The 17,312-nt window shown below is 34.8% G+C and overlaps 1 protein-coding gene across 1 annotated transcript in view; it reads left to right on the top strand.

The window, feature by feature from the left end:
- The window catches only part of LAMA2 (laminin subunit alpha 2), a 554,924-nt gene that overhangs the window by 321,315 nt on the left and 216,297 nt on the right, over positions 1-17,312 (top strand). The window contains exons 17-18 of the mRNA XM_045544336.1: positions 2,501-2,628; positions 10,560-10,646. Coding sequence (XP_045400292.1) covers positions 2,501-2,628; positions 10,560-10,646 — 215 coding nt within the window. The remainder of the gene's footprint in view (positions 1-2,500; positions 2,629-10,559; positions 10,647-17,312) is intronic.

Below are 17,312 nucleotides of genomic sequence, written 5' to 3' on the forward strand. Positions count from 1 at the left end.
GCACTTTATAACAAGACACCTGTAAAAATTACCAGCCTCTCAGAGTGAAACTTCCACCTTTTTCAGTTTTGGTGTCTATTATATTGGTTGTCTAATGCTGCTTTATAGTTTAAATTGCAAAAATACTTGCGTTTTAAGATTATTTGTAATCCAATTAATGAAGCATGATATTAGGAAATGTAAGAAATTTCTACATATTATTTCTCTTTTAAATCACTAGTTGAAGAAAAACATGGTCTCTGAGTTATGCAAGATTTTCAGTTAAGTTTTAGAAATACCATTTCAGCATATTTAAGGCATAATCAATTTTATGATCCTGTGTTTTTAAAACCCTAAATCTAATCCTAGCACTCTGGGAGGCCGAGGCGGGAGGATTGCTCGAGGTCAGGAGTTCGAGACCAGCCTGAGCAAGAGCGAGACCCCATCTCTACTAAAAATAGAAAGAAATTAGCTGGACAACTAAAAATATATAGAAAAAATTAGTCAGGCATGGTGGCACATGCCTGTAGTCCCAGCTACTCGGGAGTCTGAGGCAGGAGGATTGCTTAAGCCCAGGAGTTTGAAGTTGCTGTGAGCTATGCTAACGCCACGGCACTCTATCCCAGGCAACAGAGCGAGACTCTGTCTCCAAAAAAAAAAAAACAAACCAAAACCCTGAGTCTTTGAAGACATAATTTTAATTGTGTCAGTATGACAACATGTGAAGAATTTTTCAAAAAACAAACAATTCTTTAGTAATAGATAAGTTTATCTAAACTCGAAAAGTGAAAGGAAGTAATAAGACGAAATCAAAGGAGTTTGCATTCTTCAAATTAACCCATGTTTTGCATGTTACCTCCCAATATGTTGTGTTATTTAGATAACTGTTAATAGTGAAGTTAACCTTTCTGGTATTTTTTAAAAGGTTTGCTAAATAAATTTGAGAAAGAATTTAAAATAAAGGAAAGTCCATTTTCAGCTATCACCAGTTACTACAGAAATACCTATTCATTTGTAGTTGATCAGACTGGCATGGAATTTCAGAGCTTTAAAACTTTATAGATCATCACCTTTAGTTCCTTATTTCACAGGATATAAATGGAGGTTCAAAGAGTTAAATGATTATAATTTAGATATCTTCTACTCAATAAAGAAATCTGCCCCTCTCCCAGCTAACTTTAATAAGCTATGTTCAAAATGCATATTTATTTATGGGTTTTTTTGTTAAATATGTTCACTAAATATAATTGAAGTTGAACTTATTTCAAAATATATTAAAATAAATAGTAATTCAGAACTTTCATTAACGTAGTCTGACCATTCCACTGATCATCCAGATTAAAACATTTTTACCCTGTGTTTAAAGTTAATATATAATTTAGCTATTTCCTTCACAATTTGGTTATGGATCATAAAATAAAAGTTGTACACCCCTGAACTCTGTTGAACTCTTTTTGACATGGGGAAAAATTATAATTGCATATGCTTATTAAATTAAAAATGTATATCAGTACCAATAAATCCATACTGTATAATTTTAATAAGAATTAGATACACTTTATTGTACTATTATAAACTGAAGTTATGTCTCCATGATGCCAAAACATCATAAAAATTTATCAAATTGTGCTATTTGAAGCTTAGAGACAATTCCACCACTTGATTGAATTTTTCACCTTTATACCAGTGTTGATGAGTTTTAGAAACACAGCCTGAGTTGAGGAATGTACTTTAATTAATTTGAAGAAATCAAGACATAAATTATTGTATTTTTATTTTTTGTTTTTGAAAAAGACCTGGGTTTAAAAATACTAATTGGCAGAAAAATGCAGTTTCAGCTTTCTTTTAAAAATGTCTGAGGGAAATTGTTATTATTGTAATATGTGCCTTGTGGTTTCATTATATATTACTATATGTTCAAATTTTTTTCAATTTTCTCAGTGTTTAATTGTGAGCCAAGCAAAGCTCTTTATAGAGGTAATACAGTAGTGCATTGTCCAAACCATGAGTCCACTAAGGTCAAAATTAATGTCTCAGCTAAGAGAGCACAGTCCCAGAGGATTTGTTGATTAGCCACAGTTCTCATTAAATTAGCAATTTCAAGCTTAACAATTGATTTATACCTAGAATCAGCTATAATTTCTATTAAACATATGTTATTAGGGCTCTATGACTACACATAACACACACACACACACACACACACACACACGCAATCATATGTATTTTCTTAAAAAAATAAAACCTAAAGAAGAAAGTAAGATTTGCATAATGAAAAAAATTGTAACGAATATCAGTGATCTTTTTGTTGTACATACGCATGTGCTAAAACTAGCGTGTAGTATGTAAGCTAGATATTAAATTAACTTTCAGTGCTATTTCCCTGCTGTAAAATTGACCATTTAATGTGGAAAAATTATTCTTCCTGGCAGGGAACAAACTAATGACTTTGTAAACCTATTTTTGGCAACATGTTGTGTGAGAACAAAATAATAAAGTCTGATGTGCATTTCTTCCTCAGAACTGTAAGGATCACACAGGTGGCCCATATTGCAATAAATGTCTTCCTGGTTTCTATGGCGATCCAACAAAAGGAACCTCTGAAGACTGTCAGCCCTGTGCCTGTCCACTCAATATCCCTTCCAATAAGTGAGTAACAAACTTACCTCACAGATGAGTCTGGCATTCAGTTCTGCAAGTGCACTTTTGATATCAAATGTACACTTTCTCTTATCACACATAAATGAATAATAAGAATTTGCATTAATTTTTTCAGGAAGGCATTATAGGTTTTTCAAAACATAAAATATTTAAAGTTATGACTGTTTCTAAGAATTTTTAATATTTTGGCTCTAGTTTGGTGATTGAATATCTCTGAGTGTAGAATAGAATTTATAAACCAATTCCAAAGAACAGAAATATTTTATACAAACGCATACATGTGCATGCATGTACACACATACACACACATATCTTCATACTGTAATAAAGGACCACTGATATAAATGCAACTCATTTGGGTCTTAGTCTCACACTATTTATTTATGAATCTTGGGTAAGTCACAAACCTCTCAAAAGGTAAAATGAAGGGATTAACTGACCTTTAAGGACCCAACCTATCCCGTAGTTACCACATAATTTCTTATATTTATATGCTTGTAATTGTATAACTTTTATTAAAGTTGTTTTAATAAGATGGTGCATATTATAAATTATGAGTATTGAACTATGGATGATAATTACCACCTTACTTTATATAAACTATTTAGATCTTGACAAAGTTCAATGCAAACTCTGTTCACTTTGTTTAGTCATCCAGTGTTCTTTTTTTTTTTTCTTTCTAGTTCTTTACCTAGAAAAACACCCTCTTAAAGCGGACTTAAAAACGAAAACACTCTGACTGCCTCTTCCCCTTAACCTTTTAGGGGAATGCTCTATTCCAGATGCTCAAATTCACATTCCTTCAGGGCAGTCATCTCTAAGTAAACATCTAAGCAAGACCCTGAAACCAAATTGTTTTGTTTTGTTTTGTTTTATTTAAATGGGGCATACCGTGTTGAACAAAAATCAACAGTTTTTACTCGTAAACAACTATCATTCTAAATGAAAGGAATTTTTTTTTTGAGAACCCTTCTTAAAGGTAAGTTTAGTGTTTGGTAAATTTCATATTACATTATGCACTTTCCAGCTATTTCTAAGCACTGTGATGACGCAGACGCTCTGTCAGCTATGGTCTTTTAATGTGAAGGTGTGATCAGGTAGGTCATACTCCAAGCTCTTACCCAAGATTCTCCTAATTAAAATGGTCTTTTATTAGATTCAATGAATGCTACAAACTAAAGACTTTGCGAATAATTCTAACATTAAGTTGAAAAGTCCTCCTTGGAACTGTACTTCCTACTGTTTAGCCCACTTGAAATCCTTATCCTCCCAACAACCCTCCTCTCTCAGAATTTTTGCCTTTACTCATTGTTTGGAAAAGAAGAGAAAGAACTAATATTTAAGAGTACTATATTTGGTATTATTTTACCTTCAAACATAACCCAATAAGGTGGATATTATTATACCAATTTTATAGATTAAGAAATAAAGGCTCTGAGTAGGAAAATAGCATTATGATACCAATTCTGGAGCCAAAATTTTTTAGTTTAAATGCTGGATTCCACACTTTCTAGCTGTGCAACTTTCGGCAAGTTACTTAAACTCTCTGTGCTTCAGTTCATCATTAGTTGTGATAATAGCACCCACTCATAGGGTTGCTATGAGAATTACAAAACAAAAATATGTAAAGCACCAAAAACAGTAATTGGACGTGGTGACCCTAATGTAAGTACTGACTGTTATTAGGTAACTTACTCAAAGTCATAAAGCATTAAAATATCACAGTTGGAATTTTCACTTTAAAGTTTATGTGCTTTCCAGTTCCCTACATTCTACAGTGAGGACTTCTTTTTAAAAATACACATTTCTTTTTAAATGATAGCACTAAAAGAAATTAATTGATCAACCAGGTTAGTCAAATTCCCTAGCAAGGCCTTGAAAAAATAAAACATTGGTTTAATGTATATTAGCAATCAAAATGTTTTCAGAGTTTAAAGCATGAGCTTGGATGGGCATAAAACTGAAGATTCTTTGACAACCAATGGTGTCTGAGAAGAGGAAGAAGGCAAGAGGCAAACCTACTGAAAAATAATGAATGTAGGATGAATGTAGGGGAACAAATGAAATAAATTCCTTCATAATTAATGCCTGCTCAGCTCTATGGGCCATAACATGACACCAAACTTGCTCTCTTTGTACATATGAAGTGTTAGCTCACAGAATGGAAGACCTATTCATTCACTGTGGCTGAATGGCATTCTCCAAGCCATCCACACATATGTGAAACTCGTTGTTCAATACTAACTGACCCTGAGGAAAGCAGAGGGACTGCATCTGGCCACTCACATTGGATGTCCTACTCAGCCAAAATGTCATGGGTATTAACACAGCTACCAATCCAGCAGAGCAGGCCACTTATTGTACCATGTGAATCCTAGCTGAATACATTTTTATTAAATTATTGATTGACTATGTAGACCTTACATATTTACCCTTAAGTCTGACCAACATTACTATAAATGCAGAAGACTCATTAGGGAGAGAATTTTGCTTGGGTAATTATAGGCATTTATGACCCATCCTTGTCTCCATATTTGCTGTGCTTCTACTTTCATAATTGATTCTAATTGTGTTGTTACTGAAAGAGAAAGAAAGTCAGCAAACATTAAAACACCATCCAGCAGTTCCAAAGGGATCAGGGTTCCAGTGTTCAATGACAGTATTTCCTAAAATATGTATATTCTAATTTGACATAATTATGTAGAGCCTGATTTTTTTTAAATAAAGACAACATAATGATACCAGTAACTTCAGATATTTAAAGATTCTTCAATTTTCAAGGTGATTTCACTTACAGAAAATATTAAATTACTACTAATAATTTCATCTTTAGTAGTAGAATTGGAAATAGAATAGTAACCTATTTTAAATTCCCATTTTAAATGTGATATTTTTATAAGTAGAAAGAGAGGTCCATGATAATACACTAGGTTTATAAATCCTAGAAGTTTTGTGGCTAGGGCAATGAAGTCTTTTAAATTTAAAACAATGTGGAAAATATTCATAGTTTAACTGCACAACTGTGATGGGAAAAGTCCATTTTGATCTAATAACCTGGAATATTTTTTTTAAAAAATCACTAAACAATTAGATACTTAATGACTTAGAGAAACTATCCTTTTTTAAAAGTATTTTAAAAAAACATTACTGTTATAATCTGAGTTAGAAACTCTGAGGTATAAATTGAATATTAGCATATGATCCTGAAGTTGGGATTTGATTTTTCACAGGTTATTCAGGAAAAAGAGAGAGAAAGAAAGAGGAAGGGGAAGCTTGCTAAAGGTCACCGCAACCTTCATGTGAAGTGTAAGGCTTAGTGATGGTTTTACCTTGGTGATTTATCTATTTAATCCCTGGTCATAAATCTTATAGATCACAAGCATTTTGGCTCCAAATTTCTTAGATAATATTGCTAAATAAATCAAATATGTAGGAAGATAGAGATAGATTGGTATAATTATCATGATGTATGAATACAGACAAGCATATAATATTTAAATTATACATATCAACTTCATCATCTGTTTACAGTGTCCACTGTTTGCTTGGCCTTCTCATCTCAGTGATGTATATATTCTAGCTATAGATTGTAACGAGGTAGTAAAATTTATCTCTAGAGAAGCAAATAAAAATGTAAATATTTCTAGTGTTTCATATTCATTAATTTCTGGCAGCATATAGCTTATAGGTTAAATAAAATATGAAAAGGGCACCATGTCTGCCCTCGAATACTTAGGATGTATTTGAATGGATAATATTATTGAAGTTGTTACAAATTTTCATTAGTTATATAATAAAATTAAAGATATTCTTGGCACAAGGCTTGGCAGAGGTAGGCTCTCATTAAGGTCTATCTACTAATATCATTATGAATACTACTACTTTGAGTACATCAGGAATGCTAAAAATTTAAATTTTTGAAAGAATGGAACACTTTTAGAGCTAACTTTTAAGTTCATTCAAGAGGTCATATTGGGTTATCATCATTGTTAAAATTAGTACTTATGATAGTAAAATATATTCCAAGACGAGAGGTAAATTTAAGGAAACATTCCCATTCATTCTTTAGAAATTTGAGAATGCTTTAGATATTTTAGAACCCTTTCCTAACCATTGTTGTATGTCTACATGGGTAATTATGATGGGTCCTCCTAGTTACGTATACTAGGGGAGAAAAGTCAAGTCCAGAAAAATTAAATGCCTTAATAGTGATCATACAGCTTGCTTCTGGCAGAACCAGTATTAGAACCCATATATTTTGACTCACCTTTCTGTACTTCTTCCAGTGGGGCTATAGAAATATAAACAATTAGAGAAACATTGAGGAGAAGCAAAAAAAAAAAAAAAAGAATCAATAGAACTTAATGTTAGATAAACTGTGAATGTTCACTGTAAAAACCAGTAAATGTGCATTTATTTGGCATAGTTATGTTAACTTACAATTATGTTAACAGTTATTTTAATGTAAGGTACTAGAATAGGATAACAAAAAGCAGATTTAATTATTTAATCATTAACTAAATATCTTAAACATTCAAGAAATCAATATATCTAATATATCTTAATTTGTTATGAAAGGCCTTACCAGATCAATCATATTATTCCATTTTGCAGAATGAGAAATATGTTTAGAGAAATACAGTATCCAAAGACATACTTAGAAAATAAATCAAGTCTAATTCCAAAAGCCAATTGTGGAGATTAAATCAGATTTCATAGTATTTAAAGATAATTAAAGAAATAAGTATTTGCTTAATGATTCTCTTGAGAATAAGTAGAGCACAGATCATTGAACTGAAGAAGAAAAAATTAGGGAGAAATGTCAAAAATTCATGTGGACTAAACCAAAAACATGAAGTAAATGAGTTTTTCCTTCATTCTCCTCTTCCTCTCAGTCAGTGCTCTGTCCCTTCCTCAGTTGTGCTTGGACATACTCATCACCCTTCCCGCTTGCTCCCTTTCCTATACTTTGCCACAACACATCCCTTTTTGGTTTCTCTGTCCTTACCCAAGTGTCTGAGGTAACAATTTGTTGAAAGGAGTCCTGATCCCCTGTTGTACAGGCAAATACAAAACATGCGCTGATTGTCTAACCCTCATGATGGAAATTTTATGCCAGTAATGAAAGGAGTGGTCATTTTATATCACATCACAGTCCCAAGAAGCAATTCAGAATTTTTTATTCCAGATGCATGACAGTTAAAGAAATGCAAAATACTTTCACACATTCTCTTAATGTGTGCTTAATTTTATTTTAGGGCATTGGATTAACTCTCTGTGGGAGCATTTTACATTAGAACTGAATTTTAGGACCCACAGGAGAAATTTTCCTATTGTCTGATTATCAAGAATAGTTGAGCTTCTATTAAGCAATTTATTTTTTTCTTAGCTTCTGGATGGTCTGAATCATTTATGTGATGGTTCCCTTTTGCATTAGTTGTGAAAAAGCTCAGCCATATGTTGATCCACCACCATCAAATGAACATTCCTTATAATATGCTTTTTGAACTCTAAATATACTCTTGATTTTATTTTAATTTTTAGCATTTTTTTCTCTTTAACCTTACTATATCATTTTATTTAATATACATATTTTGATAGGTAGAATTAAACTCTCTTTGGAACAAAACTAATTGTATCTGTATGTATGCATTCACATACATAAACACATACACATATGTTCACACACATACTCATATACTTTGTATACACACATATTTACATAATTATAAATGGATCATTATTAAATAAAAATATGTTCAGCCATTAAGACGGCCTATTCCGTTTGCAGATCCTTACTATCTATTCCAACAGTAGCTTCCCTTCTTCCCCCATTTGTGGAAAACGCCTGCTGTTCTTGGTTTTTCTCTGTTTTCTGTGGCATGGGTTAGATAATCCAGGAAGCAAAACATTCTCTCTGCTGGTGTGGAGCTAGCCAACTAGAGTCAAATGGTATAATTTTGGAATCACTTGAAGTGAATGATGATCTTACAGTTCCCTCTTTGTGTCACAAAACAATTAGCTTCCTGTTTTGGCCAAAATCAGTGTCAAGTTGCTACCTTTGCCAATCCAAATTCTGTAGATACTTTTTGTTGTGCATGTTTATTTCTTATTCTAACTTTATTTATATTGTGAATGTCATTTTCTGTCATAACTCTGACTGCAATTACAGAAATAAGGGAGTAAATCCTCAGTTTATCTTGTTTAAAGAATATCAAAGCACAAATACAGATATATTTTATGAGAAAGTTTTATTTGAATGCATCACTCCAAGTACTAGAAGTTTAAACTCACTTAATTCTTACCAGTAGGTTTGAATGATAGTTGGTTATAAGAAGAAGAGAGCATCAAATTAAGAATCTGAAGTCCTGGATCCCATGCTAAACTCTCCTAAAAATTAGTGTATGACCCTGGCTAGGCAAGAAAAATTATGCCTGCCCCAACCAACTCATAAGATTTTGTGAAAATGCTGTAAAATTGTTTGTCAAAGTACTCTGAACTGTAAAGAACTAGTCAAATCTTGTTATTGCTCAATTTTTTTCCTAAAAGTTTTGATATTTGTCAGTGAGCACATTTTACTTCTACTTCTGTTGCTTTTAACTGACATGTGAGTATATTTACGAATTTGAAATCTATTTTATAAACAGTTTTAAAGTGTCAGAAGCCTTGTGAACTGCCTTTGACGTGACTTCTGATAAACTGATTTAGGATTTAAAAAAATAATTGGCATGGTTTTCTTTCAATCGCCGTAGTCCCACAGGGTAGGAAAACCAGTGCCTCTAGTTGGAGTCACTTCCTCCGTAGCTGATGAGATAGTGATAGAATACAGATTTTCAAAGAAGGCATCCATGCACTCTGGAGATTTGTCAACATCTAGTCCCCTCTTTTGTGTCTGAAAACAATAGCAAATCACTGGATGAGGATGGGGGAAAATCCTCTTTCTTTCCATTTTATTTAATATCATGTGCCTCTTCTCTTCAGTGAAATCATACTCCTGCCAAGAAAAGCACCCACAGTGAGCTCCCCTTGGGTCCTAGGCGGCCAGGCACAGGCTGCTCTCTAAAGGGAGGTTCTCTTCTCACAGAGCACAGGCTACATGCGTCTTGATTCTGCTGTTTGTGACAGCTACCAGAATCCCTTAATGTGGAATCTTTTATCTGGATAATATTTACAAATTCAAGGTATCCCAGACCAGACCTTTCCCCCTAAATCCAACAGATTCCTAATTTACTTCAGAGTACAATTAAAAATATTTGTAAAAAGAGAGGTAAACTTTGGAATATACCAGTATGACATGGCAAGGTTGTTTTGGTTTGACTTGCTTTATTATAAGTTTAAGTAGCATATTCACACTTGATCTCTCCTGCAAGCTTTCCTGAGGATTCCACGAGTGTGGTGGCAGCATGCCTGCGAGTGACCCTGGGCCGCAGCCTGCACACATACACCCCATGGTGGCAGCACTGGAAGTAGGAACCCCTGCAGCCACCACTGCCACCACCACTACCATCTACTGCATTTTCCAAAATCTCTAAACAGATTCCTCTGGGTTGCTTCAAATTCAGAGGGATCTGGCTAGAGAAAAAGTGAGGCTGTGTTTTGCCAGGCCCAGGAAATCCCTAAAAAGCAGATGTGCATTCCCACTTGTTCTGATGAGCATGACCCAGAACAGTCAAAAGTCAGTTAATAACATGTCACAGTGATACTGCTCTCCACTGGGCTATATTCACGTCTGCAGAAACAGCAATGTCATTTCATCCTCCATTGGCCTGACCCTCATCTCCGTCTGTGAGATGAGAATGACCAGCCTGTACCCTTTTGTCACAGCAGTAGTGGAGAGAAAGAAATGAAAATATGTTGCTAATGACTTTGTGTATGTGCTTCTTCCTTGTCCCTGTTGTTCTCCCACAACATCAACATAGCTTTAGCCCGATGTGCCATTTAGACCGGAGTCTTGGACTGATCTGTGATGAATGCCCTGCCGGGTACACAGGAACACGCTGTGAGAGGTAAGCACATGCTACACTGTCTTGCAAAATGAGTTCTACCTTGGGAGTTATAAAACCACAGGCATTATCATCCTTTGTACTGTCCCAGAGAAACTGCCACACTCAATGAGGTGAAAGTTTCTCACCACACTTGTCAAACAAATGCATTATATTTTTGTAGCTTATTTATTTTCTAGAAATTGCTCTATAAATCTTCATTCACTCAGAGAATATCTGATTAATGTTTTAATCTTAAAGGTTAAGCATTAACCCACAATCCTTCTAGAAGGCATTGCTCAAGTGGAAAGTCATACACTTTAAGATTTATCTTACTGTCTATGTAGGCACCATTTATTTTTCATAATTAGCTTTTTGTTCTTAAAATGTGGCTTAAATGCATAGTTCATAGTTCAGCAAGTGGTCCATAATTTACTTTAAATATATTTGAAAATAGAAAACAAACTGTAATTTATTATCATGATTTATATCCTCTTCTAATTACTCCTAAACCAGTATTTTAGTTCTTGTTGATTTTACTAGGTTGCTTTGCAGTGGAACCATGGATACTATTTCACATAATTTGTGTGATCGTATTTCCTCCTGAAATGTTTTTGAGGAAATGGTTCTGTGTATTCAGTCTCAGTATAAAAATGGTGCAAACTCCCCCCTTGATAGCTTTGCCAAACACAACAGCCTCCCTCTGGTTTTAGCACTGAAACTACTCCCTTTGCTACCATCGCTGGTGGCAGGGGAGCGGGGCTGCAGAGGAATTGACCTGCTTTCACTCATAGGCACCGAGGCACACCCCAAAGAGGGCTGTTTCTGCCTATCCTAGCCTGTCTTCTTGGCATCCATCACCCCTGTTTCAACCAGAATGCATAAAGGTAATGAAGCATGAGCCTATCACCCAGAGAGAATTTAGCTACCAACTAGCAGTCTGTGGACAAAGTGCCAATGACACTCCCTAGCAACAAGTACTATTTGTGAGTATGGAAGCATCTGTATCAAAAACGTGAAACAAGGAGGATTTATTTGCCATCAATAAACTGGAAATCTTTAATTATGCTTTTTTAAGAAACAAAAAGGCATATGAATATTACTTATTATATAATAATAGGAGAACATATCATTGCTAAGGTAGATTTACATCAAATGCCTAACTCCTCAGCTCACTACAGGCAACCTTTTTTTTTTTTAGCAACTGGAAAATGACAGCTGCTCTGTCATACAGGGCCATTAAATGCACTTATCTAGCTGAGCATAGTCTCTGATGTATTTATATCGCTCTGCCTTGTGCACTATATTTTCTATGTGTGTTAGACAATAGTTCTGAGCCATCGAAATTTAAAATGCTACATTTTATTTAACAAACATCTCTTTAGCAACTACCATGTGCTAGCTATAAGGCTAGATGTTGGATATAAACAGATGCACTATACCATCCTTGCTCTCAGCAGCTCACATCCTTCTTTAATGCAGGTGAGAATGGTTCCATGTATTCTTGAGCAAATTCTATTTGAATAATAAAAAATCACCAAGGAAAGAAATACCTGACAGAAAGCATGATTTCCTGTCTAAAATCTGTATTAATCTCATTCAAAAGAATATGGTGACAGGCATATACAGTATAGCAGATGGCATATCTTATATCCAGCTCAAGTGTTCTTTTTCAGTCAAAAATAATATTAAACTATTATTATTTGGACAAAAGTATACTATGTTTTTCTAGCCTAATTTGGATTTGGGTTTTCCAGGAATATTTAGGATTTATCATTTCACTGTATATATATAAGCTAAAAAGCCCATTAGATAGATCCAAAATATTAGCAGAAAAATTTTTTTTGAGATGTGCACATTGAAGTAGAAGGGAAAGAAGATGAGGATGAGTTAAGGAGGAGATACTGGTTGCACTGAAAATCTTATAATGAAAACCATTCTCTAAGTGATGTGCATGATCAGCTTCTACGCATCATCTACAGAAAACCAGCATTTAAAAACTAAGGCAGCATTTCCCAACCTGTAGATGTTCCTAGAATGAAGACTTCTATGATCACATAAGTTTGGGAAGTATCCATTGGCGTGTTAAAAGTTGTGGCATGTCCTGCAGTGTGTAGTGAAGAAATCTGTTCAATTTGTTTAGCTCAGCATTTCCTAAACGTATGTGGCCATAAATTTTCTGCATTTACTATATAGCAAGAAAATATCTCAGATTACAGCTCAAGTGGACAAGAATTATAACTTTATGTTCTTTATCACAATTTAATTTCCATTTTGAGACCCCTTTCTCTATATATGGGACTTGTGAGAGCTTAGAAACATAATCTCAGCCAGTTTTTTTTTTTTCTTTTACTCTTCTCACCTTCATGCTTGAATTAACATTCTAACAAGCTTTCCTAGTACCCAGGGGCTTGTATGCATGAGTACTGGGGTGGGGGAATTGGATGTGTATATATTGGGCAAAGAGACATGTCGTGGGGCCAGCCAGACCTGAGTATTTCATCCTGGCATCTTTCTGCTGACTCATTCCTTTTCCCTATCTTCCTAATTACCTTTCTCTTCAGGTCTAGCAAGTCTCTCCACTACTTTCATCCCATTCTTGGAGATACAGGAATCATTTAGATTCTTTCTTTCCACGTTGGGACCCACCAACGTCTCTCCCGTCACCATTTCTCCATCTGCCTTTCCAATTTCATCCCATTTTCTGTTTGGGAAAGGAGGTGCCACACTCATAGAAATGACAATTTCTAGAGCCCAAAGTCCAGAAGATTCCTATGTTTCTGATTTCTGCTCAGTCAGATCCCTTCACTCAAGCATGTAGCACAGGATGGGCCTTGCTTCCTGAACTGAGGGAGTGAAGAACAGTGAATGAGTGGATGGCAAAACAAGATACAACAAAACATTGACTGGTATTCTGTCACGTATAGAACACTAGTCACAGCTTGTGAAACATTTAGTTGGGGTTGCTGCACCCCTATTTTGAGGTATCACTGCTTTGCTGGGGAATGTTTTAAAACAAAGAAAAAGAAGAGAGTAATGGGAGAAGGTATTCATCATGGCACTTTGCTAAGATTCTAGGCTTTTATCATCTAGACAAGAGGAGAAAAATTAAAAATTAAAAACTGAGAGACAGCATCTTAGAGGGCTAAAAGGGATTAAGTAAGCATTGGAACATCAAGGAAAATTAAAAGGAATACATAGCAAAAAGTGAGTTAAATGCTGATGACACCCGCCATTACTGGACACTAAGTCACTTTCAGAGTAAGTTTGTAGCCTCAGCAACATATCATACATCAGGGAGAAAGACACTTAAAAAGACTGTGGCAAGTTCACCTTGTGGATTCTACAGGACAACATGAATCTTAATGGGATACATGGACTTTTTAAACCCTGCACGCTCCCTAGCTGGCAAACTTTTAACAACTCATCCCTAGGTGAGGAGAGAGAGGTCAATAGTTAAGACTAATTTCACAATTTCCACTGAGAATGCAGAAGTTCTTTGAATCTAATTGTTTAATATTTTGAAAAATCACCTATAATACCATTTAGATATTCTCTGCTTCAGAAATGTCTGAATTTGGATCAAGTCTAATGACCCTCTCTGGTCACTATAATCACTGGTGAGAACTTCTATTGACCCTCGGGTCCTGAATATAGAGCAAGAGGTTACAGAAATAACAGAAGGGAAACAGTTATACCTATCTGGTAGTATCATTAGCAAAATTGTGACTCCAATTGACGTTTCAAGAGGCTGCTCATGTGTGATTGTGAGTTTTGTACACTGCACAAAGGCATTCAGGGCAGGGGCAGTTTGGGAGCTTGAATCCAGTGTGCCCTCTTGTCAGGATACCTTCTGTGCTGGGCCTGGTGTCCATTTATGTCCACTCTGTCTTCACTTTTTCTGCATATGCCTAGAAAGGACACTTTTTTCCAATTTTAGAAAGGCACCCGTATAAGCAGACAAACTCCCTCAGTCTTTTGCTGATTATGTCAAATGGAAGGAAGTAGAAACACAGCGTTACAGCACAGCCACTCCTTGTTACACTCCAGCCTTCCTCCTCTGCACCTTTGCCAATACTGTTCCCTGTGCCTGGAAGACTGCAGCCCTTCCTCTCCTCCCCCTGAGGTTACCCCCTTTTCAGCTCTCAAAATTGAGTTCTATCATCCTGAAAGGGTCCTTGATTAATCCTAATCTAGTTGGTTGCCCTTTTCTGTGCTTCCATATAGCCTATCTCCAACTGTTGTGCTGCTACATTTTTAAAAGTCTATTTCTTCTCCATGGACTGTAGTGTAAAGACTGTGCCTGATCATGTAAAAGTGCTCAGTAGATTTTTTTTTTTTTTTTTTTTTTTTTTTTTTCAGAAAGGGAGTTGGGGGAGGGGGAAGCAAGAGCTTTTCTAATTTGCTTAGAGACATTGAAACTAGCATTTTATGGTTTCATTGTTTTCAGACTATAGATAATGGAAAAGCTGGCCATGGATTTTAGCCAAAAGTTGCTGCAAAAATGATGGGGCAGAATGAGATAAGAAAAGCCCCGTCAGTGCTGTTGTATTGTTCTCGTTGCTGTTTCTCTCCACCTCTGCCATTTTCTCTCTGTCTTCCTCCCTCGGTTCCTCCCTCCCTCCCTTTCTCACTCACATTGATATTGTTCCTAAGTTATAAATAGCAGCTACTGTAACTCATAACTGCATATGTTTGCTGGGTATCTTTCCAAACTATTCCAATTTGATTTGAAAAAGTTAACAAATGTGGAAAGGAACAATGACTTTGTTATGTCAAGATGCCCATCTCTAGCAAGCATTCAATAAACTATCTTTTTTTAAAAAAAATGCCCTCATTCTGCCTTGCATATGAAAATGAGAGGGCTTGAGATTTCACACCATAATTCGTTTTCATAGAGTGAAAGTGTGAGAAGCTGGAAAGGTTCAAAGGACTGTGATTTAAACTAATTTTAATTAGGTGAATTTAACTTGATCAAACTATAAAATGCTATTATTATGAATAAAAGTTTTATGATTAGCAGTTTTGTATTCTTTGACCCTAAAATTACTTTTTAATTCCTAATGGAACATTTTTAGAAATCTCTAAGAATGCTATTCTCTGCATAGAAATGCACACACACATACACTAGCAATGTGCTGAATGTGCTGCATAAAAAGGTCCCACTTTCAATAAAATGGTACATGAATTTTTTGTCATGTATATTCACAAATTTTCCTTACATGTCCTGCAACAAAAAATAAAAGACAGATGCTTCTTTGTTACTTTATTTAATTATAGTTATTTTCTCCCTGGAATGATGTTTTTTTATTATGGGAGAATTTTGGACTTATGAATTGGTATCTATGTTAAAAAAATATTCCCAGATCTTGTTATATAATCCCATCTCTCCTGAGGGCAGTAAGTCATTTTGAGGAAAGTGAGCTGAAAATAATAGGTTTTCGTTGGCTGTGATAATGATCATTGTATATCCTTATTCCAGTGGAGCAAAGCCATTCTCAGTAGTAAACACAATGAGATGTGACTATATGCGGATGTGATCATAAGCTCTGAATATTAAATAAGGCGAGAAGAATCAAGTTAAAATTCAAAAAGATCTTCTTATTATCTTTATTGAATACTGCTACTGAAAGGATTGTGGGGAAATTTTATGCACTAAAATGTTACCACATATTTATACTAGAGAATTAATGAACAATTATGTTTGTGGCTGGCCATATTCTTCTAAGCAATATTTATACAGCTTTCATAATTTTATAAAACATTTTGTGAATGTAAGTAATCTCATAGTAATCTCATTTTTAAAATTATGATAAAATATGAAATCTAAAAATTATGGCACCTATAAATTTTCTAGAAAACTTAGAATAATAAATGTATCTGTACCCAATGACCTTACCCCATAATTGTGATGTTATTAAAGTATCCTCTGTATGAAGTACTGGATTTAAGCCATTTCTATTTCAAATGGTAGAGAGCCTTTCTCTACACAATGACTTCTGTATTTGTGCATAGATAAGCATAAAATTAGTGCATTATTAAAGAATTTACATTCTCTTACATTGTTTTTGATGCCCTTGAATTTTGACCCTTGCTGCAAAAGAATTTATTTTGATAAGATGGCATAGATAACAGAGTTAGGCTTACCATAGACTTCAGGTGCCCTGTTCTGTTTCTCCTTTGGCAAATGTAGCTTAATACAAAGCTTGAGCAAGTGTGACTGAATGAGAGGACACCAGAATGTAAACAGGCGCTGCCAATAAGGATGTATCTGTGCACGTGTAACATTAAGTTGCATTTTAAAACATAATATTTTGGTCAAGGAAAATTTGATACTGCAATTTTTTCAAAATCTTCTCTGATATGCCTTATAAATAAATAAACTTTTATCATTTTCCAGTGATATATAAAGTAGTTTTTGGTTGTTTAAAACAGAAAAGAAGAAGACCTAGAGTTTGTTAGTATGAGTTGTGGGCACAGTTTGGCATCACTTTATGTCAGGTTCCCATAGGCAGGTATGCCTTCTCACACTTCTCTTTAAAAAGGAATCTTCAGTGAAAATCTGCCTCTGAATGTGTAAGCAAATGCATACAAACCGATTATTAATTCAGAGATACCCACAGTCCCCACCCAATTAATAAGAATCTTCTGAGTCACGATTTCTACTTAATAAATTCTGAACTCTCATTA

Source organism: Lemur catta, chromosome 2, assembly GCF_020740605.2.
Source record: "Lemur catta isolate mLemCat1 chromosome 2, mLemCat1.pri, whole genome shotgun sequence".
NCBI classification, from domain to species: Eukaryota; Metazoa; Chordata; class Mammalia; order Primates; family Lemuridae; genus Lemur; species Lemur catta.